At 40.5% G+C, this 14,398-nt stretch overlaps 1 protein-coding gene across 1 annotated transcript in view; it reads left to right on the top strand.

Annotated features, from left to right (window-relative positions):
• Nucleotides 1–14,398, top strand: part of LOC137290583 (uncharacterized) — a 33,506-nt gene that overhangs the window by 16,487 nt on the left and 2,621 nt on the right. The window contains exons 8-19 of the mRNA XM_067821624.1: nucleotides 73–4,147; nucleotides 4,624–7,226; nucleotides 7,325–7,436; nucleotides 7,546–7,644; nucleotides 8,050–8,148; nucleotides 9,660–9,758; nucleotides 10,139–10,230; nucleotides 10,683–11,028; nucleotides 11,338–11,526; nucleotides 12,235–12,512; nucleotides 13,067–13,665; nucleotides 13,927–14,075. Of these exons, the coding sequence (XP_067677725.1) occupies nucleotides 73–4,147; nucleotides 4,624–7,226; nucleotides 7,325–7,436; nucleotides 7,546–7,644; nucleotides 8,050–8,148; nucleotides 9,660–9,758; nucleotides 10,139–10,230; nucleotides 10,683–11,028; nucleotides 11,338–11,526; nucleotides 12,235–12,512; nucleotides 13,067–13,665; nucleotides 13,927–14,075 (8,740 nt within the window). The remainder of the gene's footprint in view (nucleotides 1–72; nucleotides 4,148–4,623; nucleotides 7,227–7,324; nucleotides 7,437–7,545; nucleotides 7,645–8,049; nucleotides 8,149–9,659; nucleotides 9,759–10,138; nucleotides 10,231–10,682; nucleotides 11,029–11,337; nucleotides 11,527–12,234; nucleotides 12,513–13,066; nucleotides 13,666–13,926; nucleotides 14,076–14,398) is intronic.

Consider the following 14,398-nt stretch of genomic DNA (forward strand, 5'->3'; position numbering starts at 1 on the left):
AAAAAAAGAACAACACACATATGACTTACAACTTGACTGTCACTAGATTATGTCATATTAATATATTTTCAGGTTGGTTTTCTTACCTCTGATAAGAAAAGGTCCCTGGAAAACTTGCTGTTACCTTCTCGAAAACTACGGAGAGACTCTCATGACTGGAGATTTTGATCTAGCACAGGAGGCTCTGTTTGCTGCCAGTGTTAAGGGTTCTGAACAAACTGCCTTGCTACTCTTCAAACTTCTGACCTCAAGATATGAAAGCCAGAGTAGTCTTCCAGATTCCATTATTAAACTTCTTACTTGGGAAAATAGTCATGGAATGACAACCTTCCACAGTGTGTGCCAACAAGGAAACATTGATTTTGTGAAATATGCCCTGAATTTGTTGGGAACATATGGATACATCACTGTTCAAAGTGTGGTTAATGTTAAGGACCACTCTCAGTTGACACCTTTGTGGTATGCCCTCGCCAACAGGCATTTCAGTATAGCTGAAACAGTGTTGTTGCATGGAGGTATCATGGGCTTGAACAGATCAGTCCCTGGTCTTTGGTCAAAAAGGGTGTTTACTCATGAAGGCTCTCATGATTGTGAACAGAGCCTTGAAGAATGGCCACAACATCGTGATGCAAAAATTGTGAGGAACGATTCAACAGGGGTGGCAGAAATAGTGTCTCCAAGGACTAAGACTTTTCAGGAAGTATACACAAAATTCCAGAGTACGTCTCCCAAATATAGATCTGTTATGAAACACCTTGTGCCGAACGTACTTCCTTTGGACACACTTAAACGAAAGGTCCAGTATTTGTTGGATCTTTCAAAGTATTGTCAATCACATTCTTCCAGCCTCTTACATGGTGCTGCGGCCATTGGAGATCATGAACTTCTCCAAGAGATGTTAAGCCTGACAATGTCTCAACATATCCTTCAACTGGATACTTGTCCATCACCGTTGGTCTTTGCTGTAGCAAATCATCAGTACCAGTCATATGAAACACTGCTAAAAAGGGTCGCCAATGTACCGGACCATTTTTATGACATTCTGACACTTGCTGCCTTAGAAACAACAGACTTTGATTTGTATGTACAGAAGCGAAAGAGAAAATCTCCCAAAGAAAGAATTTGCAAAGACCTCCAATTTGAACTTCAAGAAAAACAAGATGCATTTAAGATCTTCCGGAAGCTCAAAAACAATAATTCACTTGGGACCAGACTAACACTATCAGAAATTTCGCTCTTGGTCAAATCAGCATTAAAGATATGCAAGTCACGCGTGCCAAATTCTCTTCTATCAGTTCTTGCATATCTTGGGAAGGTTCAACCATTACAGTTCTTAGAGCAGATGGAGTGTGATGAGTTTAGATCACTTTTTGAATCCAAGATATCTGGCGATTTGTTGTTCACTGACCTTTTGTTCATGTTTACAAACCACGCTAAGGATGGCGACGTGAAAGACAGGGTAGATGTGTTGAGATATCTCGCCAATGAAATAGACCTTACATTAAACACTAACACAATAGACCATGCTATGAGAACCAATTTGTTTCCCATGCTTCATGAAGTAGTTCAAGATTACTCAAGAAAAGGCAGAGCGCTGGAATCAGTAGATGCATGGATAAAGGTGCTGTATGATAGCTCAAAGAAAGGAAATCTTGATCTAGTGACAGAAATTTGTCACCAACTACAAGTACGTGTGGTGTCTGACAAACCAATGCTGTTTTACAAATCACTTTGCCTGGCATGCTACTGGAGAAGATCAGCAACAGTTGATTATTTCTTAGCCCAGAATATGAGGCTACAACAGGAAGCAAAGAACGTCACGGCCCTGGACAGAGGCAACTGGGTTTTGGATTTTGCTATTCTCAGTGGAAGCAGTGATATTGTACAGAAAGTGTTAATTGCACTATATGCAAGTGGCACGATTGATAATCTTAGAATCAGAGAGAGTATGGAGTTGGCTTCCAATCATGCTAATAATGCAGTCATTACTACACTTGTACAGTCCAGAATGGTCAGCCCAGTGCTTACAAAGGATTTTACAGAGAAGGTGCTATTGAGGACAGCTGCAAGAGGTCAAGAAAAGGCATGTGTTGATCTTCTGAACAGTAGGCACCTGGATGTAAGACGAACTGATCAGCATGACAATTCAGTGTTACATTACGCATGTACTTGGAATATGATGGCATTTATTGAAGCCATTCTCAGTACTTCAAAAGATGAACTGAATTCAAGGAATAGCTTCGGTCACACTCCTTTGGATCTCGCAAGAAGTATGGGGAACATAGCAATGGCTAACCAACTTCTGAACAAATATAAGGCATTGGCAACGTTTGACACAGGTCAAACAGGCTGGTTGAAATACCTCATGATGAAGAATGAATCAACCCCTTCAGTACCCAGTGACCTCATGCCACCATACACGCAAATAAGGAGGCTCGAATCCAGTGTACACTCCCTTGTTAGTAATGGTGATGATCATGGCACATTAGCAATCATGGAGACATTACAAGAAAAACTCATTCAGATTATGATAGATTCAAAAGAAACACCTACACTGTTTCATCTTTGTGCAATTTATGGATGCAAAGACTCTCTTAAATTCCTTCTTGCCCTCACTAAAGTACATGCTCCTGATAGACTAGTGAAGTGGTTACATGAGGTGGGGACACCGCCCTTGATTATGGCCATGGAAACAAGGCATGTGTCATGTGTTCAACTTTTGGAGGAAGTGACTGACTGCTACAGTTGGAGATCTCCTATGCAAGAAAATGTTCTCCATTTAGCTGCCCGTATTGGCAATCCTTCTATCGCCGACATAGTCACAGTAAGAGCCCCAGAGTCAGCATTTACTGCCAAGGACAAAGGAAACTTGACTCCTTTTGCCATTGCGGTCGCTTATGGCAATCACCACATTTTGCAATATCTATGCAAGGGTGGAACATTTGAAGAAAGTTCTCATGCAACTCACAAAGTAACAGACTATTCTTGTGTGCATTGTCTGTTGGATTCAGCAATTGGTTGGTCTAAGATGTTCCAGCAGGGATACATTCAAGCATCCAATGTTCCAGAAAGAAACATCCTCGATAGAAAGCCTTCAAGAGTAGGTTTCTGGCTTGATGTTAATCCTTGTTCCTTGAATATCTATGAAGCTACAAAGAAGCGATTCACACATCCCTTGGACACACTTTACACATGGTCTAAAATAGCATGTTCCAATGATATTATGTTCAGTGCACTGGCAACGATGGGATATGGAAGGAATATTGTTAACACACAGCTGTTCTTGTTGAACAAAGAAAAAGATGTTCTCCAATGGGCACTAAAATCAGATTTAGAAGATGCAGCATGTTTCTACTTCCAAAACACATCAGCTGGACAAGAAAACATTGGTGAGGTGTGCTGCTATGCTGCACAAGCGAAGAAAAACAAATTCTTCATGACAGTTTTGGAGAAAATACCATATGCTGACTTAGTCACACAGGAAATGCCTTCGCCTTTGGAGGTGGCTTTGGCATATGGGAATATGGAACTGGTAACTGCCATCAAAAACAGTGGGGCTACAGAGACGTATCCATTGCTGCAAACTATCCAAGAAGCATTACCTGTGTCTGTACTATGGAGAGCTGGGGTTTCCCATCCAGGTGATTATCGGTGGCAAACTGACGTGGACAATACAAATTCTCGCATGTCTTTTGCTGACGTTTTGCTGACGAAATCGAAAGATGAAAGCAAGATGATTATTGAAAGACAGGCTGACCCTGAAGCAATGATACCAACACGCCTCTTTGGGAAAGAACTACATGTGGATCTGGTGAGCTTCGAAAAGATTCTTACTGGTTATTCAAAAGTGCAAATTCGGGGTCTAGTCCTGTCAAAGCTCATTCTTGGAAGGTACTCAACATGCATTGATACTAATAGCCATACATGGAAAGCAGTTTCAAGAATCAGTGTATCGTGCATTCAAAATAGTTCCACTGACAGTTCTCAAGTACTGCTTTCTGGATCCCACCTTCAAGATAAAATCCAGATTTCTTTTGAGGATGAAGATGTGTTTGTTCTAACGGGAGAGATGCCAACTGAAATCACAACGGAAGCAAGTATCCGTGAGCACATTGATGAGGCAATCACAAAGGAAATGGAACATTTAGTAAGTCAATACACTCTTGTAGGTTACCATTAACTGAAGCAATGTGCGTTGATGCTGAAAAGAAACAGAAATCTATGTGACAAAGAAATACAATTCAGAAGAATTGTATGAGTCATCTATGACCCGTAGTTAGTGGTGACTTGTGCGTTGGTTATGGTTACATATAGAGGGATATTTTGTGACTGTAAGATATAAACTGATGTGGTTTTACATCATTTAGAATTTGTTAACTACACGTGGCCATAGCTTGATGTGTCAAGTGTCTATTTATTGACTGCGAAAGGAAAAGACTTTGTTCTTCATTTAATGTATGCTAAATAGCATATTGATATATTGACATATTGACATATTGATGTATTTATGCTACGTATCACATACTGAACTAGCTGACTATGTGGGAATATCTATGTTGAAGGTAAAACTGCTTATATGTTGTTTTATTCTTATATCCTATTTATGTCATGTGTATGTTTCAGGTGAAACGAGAACTGAATGGTCTATCAGTGGTGATCAATGTTGACTGGGATTCGCTAATTGCGTCCAAGAATATGGGAATATATTCACTAGTCATCAGAATGTTGTCAGGAGATGCTGCCTGCAACAAACTTGGTGGACTTCAAAGTGTTATAACTCGTTGTGGATCCCTTTTGAGAGATATACAATCTCTCTGTGGAAGAAAAGCTGTCAGTTCTACAGCACAACTTTTCTCTAATCTGAAAGAAATCACAGTGAAGTTCGTACCAAATCTACCCATTTTGAAAGCTGAGTCTATTACGTCCAACGAACCATCAATGGTGTGGTACTTTACAGTAAGAGACGGCTGTCTTCGATACAATTCAGATCATTTCATGTTGTTAAAACTACTGACTTCCTGCAGCTCAGGTTACACCAGTCTCTTGCATGGATTCACTTTACTGACAAGTAAGCCTGATGCCTCTAACATGCAAATCAGACAGAGATGTGAGAAGCAAAATTCAAAATCCAGAAAGGTTGAGGCAACAATAGAATGGGAGTCGTTTGAAAGCATTGGCATGGCTGGGAAAATCAGTGGATTCATCAGGGGATATGCTGTTCAGGAACTTCAGAAGATAGCCAGTTTATATCTTTTAATGATGTGGCTTCACTTTGATTTTGATGATGTATGCTTGAGGGTAACGCGAATGAAGGACAGATCTGGAATTTGGTTCAAGAAGAAGACTCTTGTGGTTAGCCTGAAGGTAACAAAGACTGACACAGGGGTTTGGATGACTGAAGATACAGACTATTCCAAAATCTTTCATTCACTGGAAGAAAAACAGATTCTTGACCATGTTGTACCATTTAAGTTTGATTACCCTCACACCATTAAAGATGTATTCTGGCCCGAGTCAGCCCAAGTGAATTCCTTAACAAGCTCTGAAAAGCTTGCAAAAGCTACAATGAATCTGCAAGATCAGCTGGGCATCATGATTACAGTGTCTCCTGTTGACTCTGATTGGCTGAAGATCATACACTCAAATGACATCCGAGAAATGACGCACCCCCTACATCTGATTGGTAGATACTATGACTGGTTGGCATTTGGTACATGGTATAACTTCACCCACTCGATCCTTAGTGTCTTACAGGGAGCCCGCACAAGTAGATACCTTGGTGACTTCAATATCCCTGCTGGTGCCTGGGCATGGGTGACGCATGATGAACTGCAGGACATCAGAATGTCAAAGGTGTTGTTGGTACGGCTCAAACAAGATGAAACAAAGAAAGCAAACGTGTTCAAGATAATGAAATTGTCTGAGATTCAAGAAATGAAGACAGATGAAATTTCTGGAATCTGGCAACACATATCCTTCAATCATGTCTTGGGAGATGACAGTGCTGATTTTGGAAGGGTGCAGCTTATAAGTATTTATAAGAAGTTGATGTTCCTTTGTGACAGAGCAGCATTTAAACGTTTGCTTTCGGAAATACCTCACACAATAAACATCAAACCAAATGCCTCCACAATGACCCGTAATCCTGCTGCTGTTGGAGAACTGGGAATTACCTGTGAAGATGTGATTTGCCGAGAAGGTTACTTCTATGAGACGCAAAATCTGTGTCCACACATGAACTCCTTACAGGTCTTGGTGAAGAGTAGATCTAACAGCATATCCGCTGTGTATGACGTATGGGATATTGGAAGCAAACTCGGGACAAATGTTGTTTTTGATACTGGAGACTTTGAAGATGACATAGTTCTCGAGGCGGTGGGTTATGTCATGCAGAAAACACTTGAAGAAATAGCCAATCTCCCAAATGGACAAGAAGAAAACAGGGATCCCATATTGTCAACAATTGCTGATATTGGACACATACGTATAGGATTCAAACAATCTGTAAAAGATGGAGAGTCACTTGAAACAGTGGAAGGCACTAAATACAATGAAACTGTGGATATACACCTCCTGTCGGAGAGAGATTTGTACATAAACTTTAAACCAAATATCCTTGATGCGGACTTAGAGCTCAGAACTATAACTGATACCTTGATTTCCGCAGTGTGTCGTACATTCGAGTTCCAAACCCCTTTCTTCATATCTGATGCTCTGTATAGGACATTAGGTATGGATATGCTGGCTCGTGCCGTGACTGTATTTAAGTTTCATGGCAGGAAAAACAAGGAAGCAATTCTGTCTGCAGCAGTACAGTCGAGGGTCAACATCTCTGCTGCTTTGAAAACCATTGCAGAGACGGATGCAGATGCCAGGCAACGACTCATCTCTGAACTGGTGTCTCTGGAAGTAAAGGAGACATCGAGGGATGGATCCACTGCAACATTTGAAAACGGCAATCTGAGGTTCTCTGTATTGAAGGATGATGGCAACACTGCTTCACAGTCAGAGGTTGAGGAGGACCTCCTTGCTGCTCTGAGAGGACGCAACACGACCCGCTACGATAGATCTGTGATGTCAAATCATGGCGGTAGTGATATGCCATTGGTTTTAACAGAGGAGCTGTTCCCAGATAACAACTCCGTGATGACCATCAGCTCCCCGCCGAAGGTGAAGAAGGTGCTGCCCAAAATACACAGACTAAGACGTCCCACAGCAACCAGCAGGTATGTACTGTTACTGTTGCTCACTGACACACGCAATAAACATCGCCCATGTTCTGAGTGGAACCACCCCAATTTCGTTTCATTTCATCTTGTTGCAGACTTGCCATACAGAAAGCTACAGACAGGCTGTTCGACTTTGTGGAGTTTGGACACACGGGAAATATTGAAAATGTTCTCGATATTGGAGCTAATATCAATGCGAAGAATTTGGTAAGTACGTGTGAGCTGAAAGAAAGGCATAGTACTCGAATAATCAGTACACAATATACAATCATGGTTTAAAGAACACTCACGTTATAAATTCACATCTGAATTTCAGGATGGTTTTACACCTTTGATTCGAGCTGCCGAGTTAAGGAACTATGTGGTCCAAAATTTGCTGCTTTCTTACGGAGCCGATGTCTCTAAAACTGACAAGGTGAGATATTTGACCATCTCTAATGACGCCCGAGGTTGGGCATATATGGGTTTTTTGTCTAATCCATGGGAACGAAAGGGTAGTCTTGTGGTTCAAGTTCAAGATCTGAATCCGACTCCAACATTGGTGCAGTTTGGTAAGCCTGTATATGGTGCCCAAAACATTCCTGAACTATTGCTAACAGAGACGTAAACCCAAACATGTACAGTAATCCAGCCATATATTTTCCACTCCTGTATTCAACTTTACCCACATGGAATCTGATCTGCTGCACAATGGGTACCGTTTATTGTCTACATTTACTATTGAGAACTTTGTATTTTAAGAAATTTGGAATATTTGTTTTTTATTTTTAAAAATGGAAATGTATATGAAATTTAATGGATAAAGATTGTTTTATTGCAGACTGGACGCACACCACTGCATATAGTGTCTGCACACGGGGATGTTGAGAGCATAAAGCTTTTCCTGACCCATGGCATTAACGTGAATAGTAGAGACAAGGTACAGTATAAGTTAATAAGTAATGTAGGTATACCACTGTCTCCTGACCTAAACGTATCGCAATCATAAACGTTCATGGGGTTCTGTAAGTGATGCTTCGTTAACATGACTGCAGTATAGCTGTGGAATATTTCATGTTCATCCTACATGATGTATTCCCTAAATGTATTTGACGGCTTCCCCAACTGCGACCGGATAAGCTCAAAGTTTCATGATCAGTTATGTTGATGAGCACGGTTGTGTCGACCTCTGCAGCTGATACCTCGATATCTCGGTATTCTGTATATGATGTAGTGGGAACCGTGAAGTCGGTTCTGTGTTTTAAGAGACATTTTTGACACGGAAAAGAGTTTTGTCGCTTGTATTTAGCCACAGAGCATTATAGTTGGAGACCATCACTGGCAAAGATATTTACTTAAACATGTTGCGTATAAATTATGTGTTCATCCTAACAAACACAGATGTAAGGTCGACATATTGCCATGTACCGAAAATAACACTTGTGCACAGCGTAAATCAAACGGACTGTATAAAGTAAATTCATTAAGCAAGTTCAGTCTTAATTTAAATACAATTTCTGTAACTACTCGTTACACACACGTGTGCATGCATTAACTGAAGCGTGGAGAGACGACTGACGCAAAAACATAAATGAGTTTGTTTTGAAAAATTCTTTGTACATAAATTAAAGCGGACAGTATAAAACCGTATACAACATGATAATGGATATTACGAAAAAACAGTTCCGATCTGTTTCACTTTTACTCCAACAATTCTCACTGAAGATTTTAAAGTGAAGCATGTTGGAGTTGATCCAAGACGCATAATTATTTCAGAAATATCTTATATATGTATTACTATATACTCGGTGACCTCACCATATAAAGCTATCAGTAAATATGTTTGAAGGGTTAGAATAATCTGTGGAATGTATTTTAGTCTGTGCAAAGCTAAGATTTCCACATTTTCAACTTCAGATTTGCACATAAGATAAATGTAATAGCAGTGTTAATATAATCACGAGTTAAATACTTTTATGATGAATACACACAAGCCCCAGATTTAGTGTTGAATTTGTTCTTAAGTTACCCTGAATTTGTCATAAGATGCTACAAACATCCTAAAGCAGTGGCGTTGATCGGTGGCCCTGAGCCAGCTGAAATATTGCTGAATCTGGCTTCAGACAACACAAATTGTAGACACTACAGTTTCATATAAATGCACATATTCATACGCGCCACTATATATGCACACAATGTGACCATGAACATATGGCAGACATGGCTTATATGACAGAAAAAAATCACAGTGCCTTGTTTCCTGTGTCAAGACAAGTCAAGTTTATTGTATTCAAGGCCTCCGGCCCATATGCAATGAGTTACATACATATATACATATACATAACTATAACACTTAAAACAATGACAGTTATGAAATTACTTGGATAAGCTATCATTTCTCAACACAACAGCATGTTCACATGTTATGCAATGGTGAATATTGTGATTCAGAATGGCCGCACTCCTCTCCATTACGCCGTCAACAAGAAGAAGGTGGAGGCTGTGGACATCCTGGTGTTCTGTGGAGCCGACGCAACCATCAAAGACAAGGTAAACGGATTATCATCCGAAACCGTGTTCAAACGGGGATGCTTGTGAGATCAAACGCTTTAAGAGTAGTTTTTGTACAATGCCCTGACAATGCTATAACGTCATAACTTGATGACGGCACAAAGCTACGAAATTGCTGCACTGCAAGTCTAATGGCAGTACTGTGTTCAGAGATGTATATTTTTCATTTAAAACTAATAGAGTGATTTTTGAGGATATTTGTAATCACATGTCTCCTGATCTCAAACGTGTCAACACTCGTTGATTTTTGTAACTTTATCATATCATAATTATGATGCAAACCAAGTAAAATGAATAGTAGATGTTCATATACACAAAGGTACATTTTATGTACAATGTACATGTGACGTGAATTCCAGATGGGCAACACTCCGTCCTTCACGTGTAAGCGGCAAGACATACTACGTCTGATGCAGGAGTCGACACAGACTGTGTTTGGAATGAAGAACGGGTAAGGCATGAACGTGGTGTTGAAAATTCGTTTTGGGAGAACTGTCAAGTGATTCGCAAGAATGTTTAGCAAATATTGATCTATTTTCCGATCTCTAATAATGGTTGAGGACTGTTAATTTGACACATTACATGAAACTGTTTATTCTTTATAAAGATTATATTTGAAACTGCTGGACTATTTTAAGACATTTTACGGTTGATTCCTTCACTTTATGCAACCGTTATACACTTGTGAATGAGTGAGTGTGGCCTTACGCCGCGTTTAGCAGGTGCGAAAAACAGTTCCAAAAACATCGTTGCTTCTAAACATTGTATACATGTGGGGAATCGAACCCAGACCGAACGCTGTAATCATTACGCTAGCTACCCCTACCGATTCCATTAGTAAAGGTGACTCGGTGCGTATTCTCATAAAATATCAACAACTCAATATTATTTCCCCTCTTCCAGTTATGTGTTCATAGAGCACACTACACTAGAGGCCGACTCTACCTACCACCTACAGAAGTTGGATCTCACCATCAAAACACCGCTGTCCGTCGGCACCGGAACTGTCAACTTTATCGGTAGGCGTGTCCGACCAGAGTACAGTCGCAGCTCATTGGTCCCAGCCGATAAAGAGCTGCTGATGAGTGATGTGTTTGAGTACCGGTTGTCTGGCACGCGACCGGAGGGTCACGTGACACTGAAGATACCCGTATATGCTAAACCTGACCTATTCGAGGAAGTGTATATGAAAACAGATCGGGGGGTGTACAGCGGTTTACTGAGGGATATACGGTACGAGGAGGACACGGTATGCACATTGTCTTACAGAACAATAAGAGACTATATATATATATATATAAGTCGCAATGATATATATGAATATAGTGTAAGGTTTCAAGATAAAATGTCAGGCTCCGACTTGCTTATGTAGAGACAAACGTGAATGTTTTTGATAGCCGTATCTCTATACTAATGTATGTGCATGGTGTATTTTGTAATATAACAAGTCACGAATGAATGCATATATATCGATATGTTTTAAATAGCGGCTGGAGTTTAGCATTATTTGTAATACTTTTAGTAAAATATTTATGTCAATGGTTGCTCATCTTCACAGAAACAATGGTTCTGCTACGTGAAGATGAACATTTCCAACATCAATGCTTTCCTTCTGGTCACACTGCCAAAGGTGGAGAAGTTCCCGATCACGCCGGCAGGTGGCGTCTTCATCTCCTCAGTAGACAGCATGGTGGAGATCAAGGTCCTCAAAGAGACCTTCATCAAGTCAGGATCGCTCACTCTGGAGGTAAGCGTGTTGATTCCACGGCTGCTTTCTAGAAAACTCCATCTAATTCTATGGTGCTCTTAATCAGTTCATACGACGGTATGGCAGGAATTCCCCTGGCTAACTTTCACATCGGTTGTTGACCGATAGCGTGTTATCCAACTCAACAGAATAGAGCATTACTCAAATTTGTTTATTTACAGTACAAGCATACCTTGTCAGAACTTGTTTATTCAAAACCAGAAAACACGCATTCACTCTTTCATTGCAGTTTGCTATGACTCATGGACAGAAACCACTAGCACAAATCGAACTATATCAAATCAGTGTTAACGTATGTTTTTTGCCAAAGTCTGCTTTCTGGAAGTGGATCTCGGTGCTTGTTTCAGTTAGAATGATCTGCGAGACTTAGTAAGGGATATCAACCTCACATTAAAGGCTTTAACGATCGCCTGAGATGTAAAGTCGATAACAAATTTGATGGTCATTGGACCTTTCCCAAGATATTAGCTTTTCTGAAATCAAATTTAATATGCGGACCTGAGACATTGTTAGAATACATTTTTGCAAACATTGTCTAAGTATCGAGGGCATGAAAATGCTTATAGGGACAAAGTGTAACTAGTACTCCAGTCTGATCTGATCAGCTCCCTCATCAGAAAATGACAGACATTTTATAGCTATTAGAATGAGAGATATGAAATGCCTCATTTTCTCAATTCGACACAGGTGATCCCCAAACCTGCCTTCGACGAGGAAGAGTTCTCTCCCGTGTTGTCCCTGTCCCACTTCTATGACGTGAATCATTCCAAAGGCGAACAACCCAGGCGTGACGTCCTCATCACCATGCCAACACCACAGGACTACTTCGGTGACGGCGATCTGTACGTCATGCTTCGTCATGACGATGTCCATCATAAAGAGGAAGAAGACTGCTGGGAGATACTGGAACAGAATCCAACGATCAATGCCGGCCTCATTACAGTTAAAGTTCCCCATTTCTCCGAGTAAGTCTCGCATCATAATAAACACAGTTCCATTGTACAGACACCAAACACATAAATACATTGTAGTGTGTTCACTAGAAATGCTGCATCGCCTTTGCAGACACCCGATGTCATCACTGATTTTCAGTTATCCATTCTTATCATTATTACTGAAATTTTCCTTTTGTTTGGTCAAGGGACATCTGTCCGCCAAATAATCGAGTGCAGTGCTTATTTGGAGAAGACGTTGTATATTAAATCATACTTTCACTAGTAAGCGCTAAAACAGGACCCTTGCCAGTGACGATATGAATAGTAGTAATTGAGTGTTCAACAACCCGTTAAGATCCGGGTTTGAATTAGTCATGAGCAACCCAGCAGCAAGAGGCAACTAACATGATCAAGGTGTCAGTCTCGGGGACTTTGCTGACAAATGTCGTATCCTAGATCGATGCTCATGTTGTTGATCACTCGATTATTTACATACCGCCACCATAGAGCTCTAATATTGCTGAGTAAATAACAGAAAAAACAAGCAAATTGTGTTTAACCGTATAAATTTTCTTCCCTTCCAGTCTGAACCTTATTGAGTACAAGCAACCTATGGAAGATGCAAAAGTCACAGAGAAAGACATCATCCGCACTAATGCCAAGCTCCTTGAGAAGGCCAAGCGCCGCGAGTGCAGCGTTGTGTTTATGGCCATGCTCCGTCCCATGGAAAACTCAAGTTGTGAAGCTGTTGTGGAGTGCACAAGGAACACACGGCTCTACACCAGGCTCCAGCACTGGAAGATGGAAGGTTATAAGGACCAGAAACCCAGCTTTACCAACGAGTTTATCTCCTTCCCGAAACAGGAGTTCCTTTTTGATATCGGTGGAAACAGTCAGAAGATCAACAGCGTCATCACAAAACTGCAGTACCACCCTAAGAGAGACAACTATTTGACATTCCCAATCTGTGCTAAGGATGAAACCAAGGATAACGTTGGCTGGGTTGACATAGGGGAGAAGAAGAGGTTGGAAAAAGAATTTGCCCAGAACCCCACCTATGACTCTCTGGCCAAGATCCTGGTGTACTTGGCCGATTTTGACAGAACTAAGACCAACAAGGCAAAGGATGAAACAGACACAACAAAGAACGAAACAAAGGAAGAAGAGGAAATGGCCTTTGCAGGTAATAATTTCATAATGGAAGTCTTCACGATGTTCATTGTTGATGATAACTTTTAAGGTCATTGCATATGAGTTGCATTCTGAAAACTTATTTCGAGAAATGCTGAAATTAAGTCGATTCGCTCAACAGGAGGGCATCTAAAAAAGAGGTGACCTACTGTATTCTTACTATAATTGCCAAAATGACCTTAGATTTTAAACATGTAATATTATTATCTTCAACTGTTCTTCTTTGGATTTGACACGATTGTGTTTCCTTCAGGTTTTACAGACAGGAACCTCCTGCAGGATCTGGCCAGCAGACTTGGGCCAGAGTGGATGAAGCTAGGGATACTGCTGGGATTCACTGGGGCATCCATTGACAAGCTCCAGTCTGAGGAAGACCTGGAGGAAACAGACAAGCGACTGAAAGTAAGTTACTGTATATACAGGTCACTATTTGTCGTTGATTGATATACGAAGAATCAACCTAATATAGTTAGTATACACATGTCGAACCTTTGTAGCAGTTTCTTTGCAATAGTTCTGATGATATAAATTGTTATGACAGGTTTGCTATAAATGTAATTTTGCTGCTTTGTAACTTAATGCCTTTGAGACAAGTACCTGTAACTGTTTTCACTAATATACTTTGCAAAACCCATATATCTCTTAAGGTTTCACATTTTTTACAAAACTGTAACAAAACGACCTTGCGCCATAAAGTGCTACACAATTTTTAGGGTTTGGCAGCG

The sequence above is a fragment of the Haliotis asinina genome, chromosome 7, assembly GCF_037392515.1.
Source record: "Haliotis asinina isolate JCU_RB_2024 chromosome 7, JCU_Hal_asi_v2, whole genome shotgun sequence".
NCBI classification, from domain to species: domain Eukaryota; kingdom Metazoa; phylum Mollusca; class Gastropoda; order Lepetellida; family Haliotidae; genus Haliotis; species Haliotis asinina.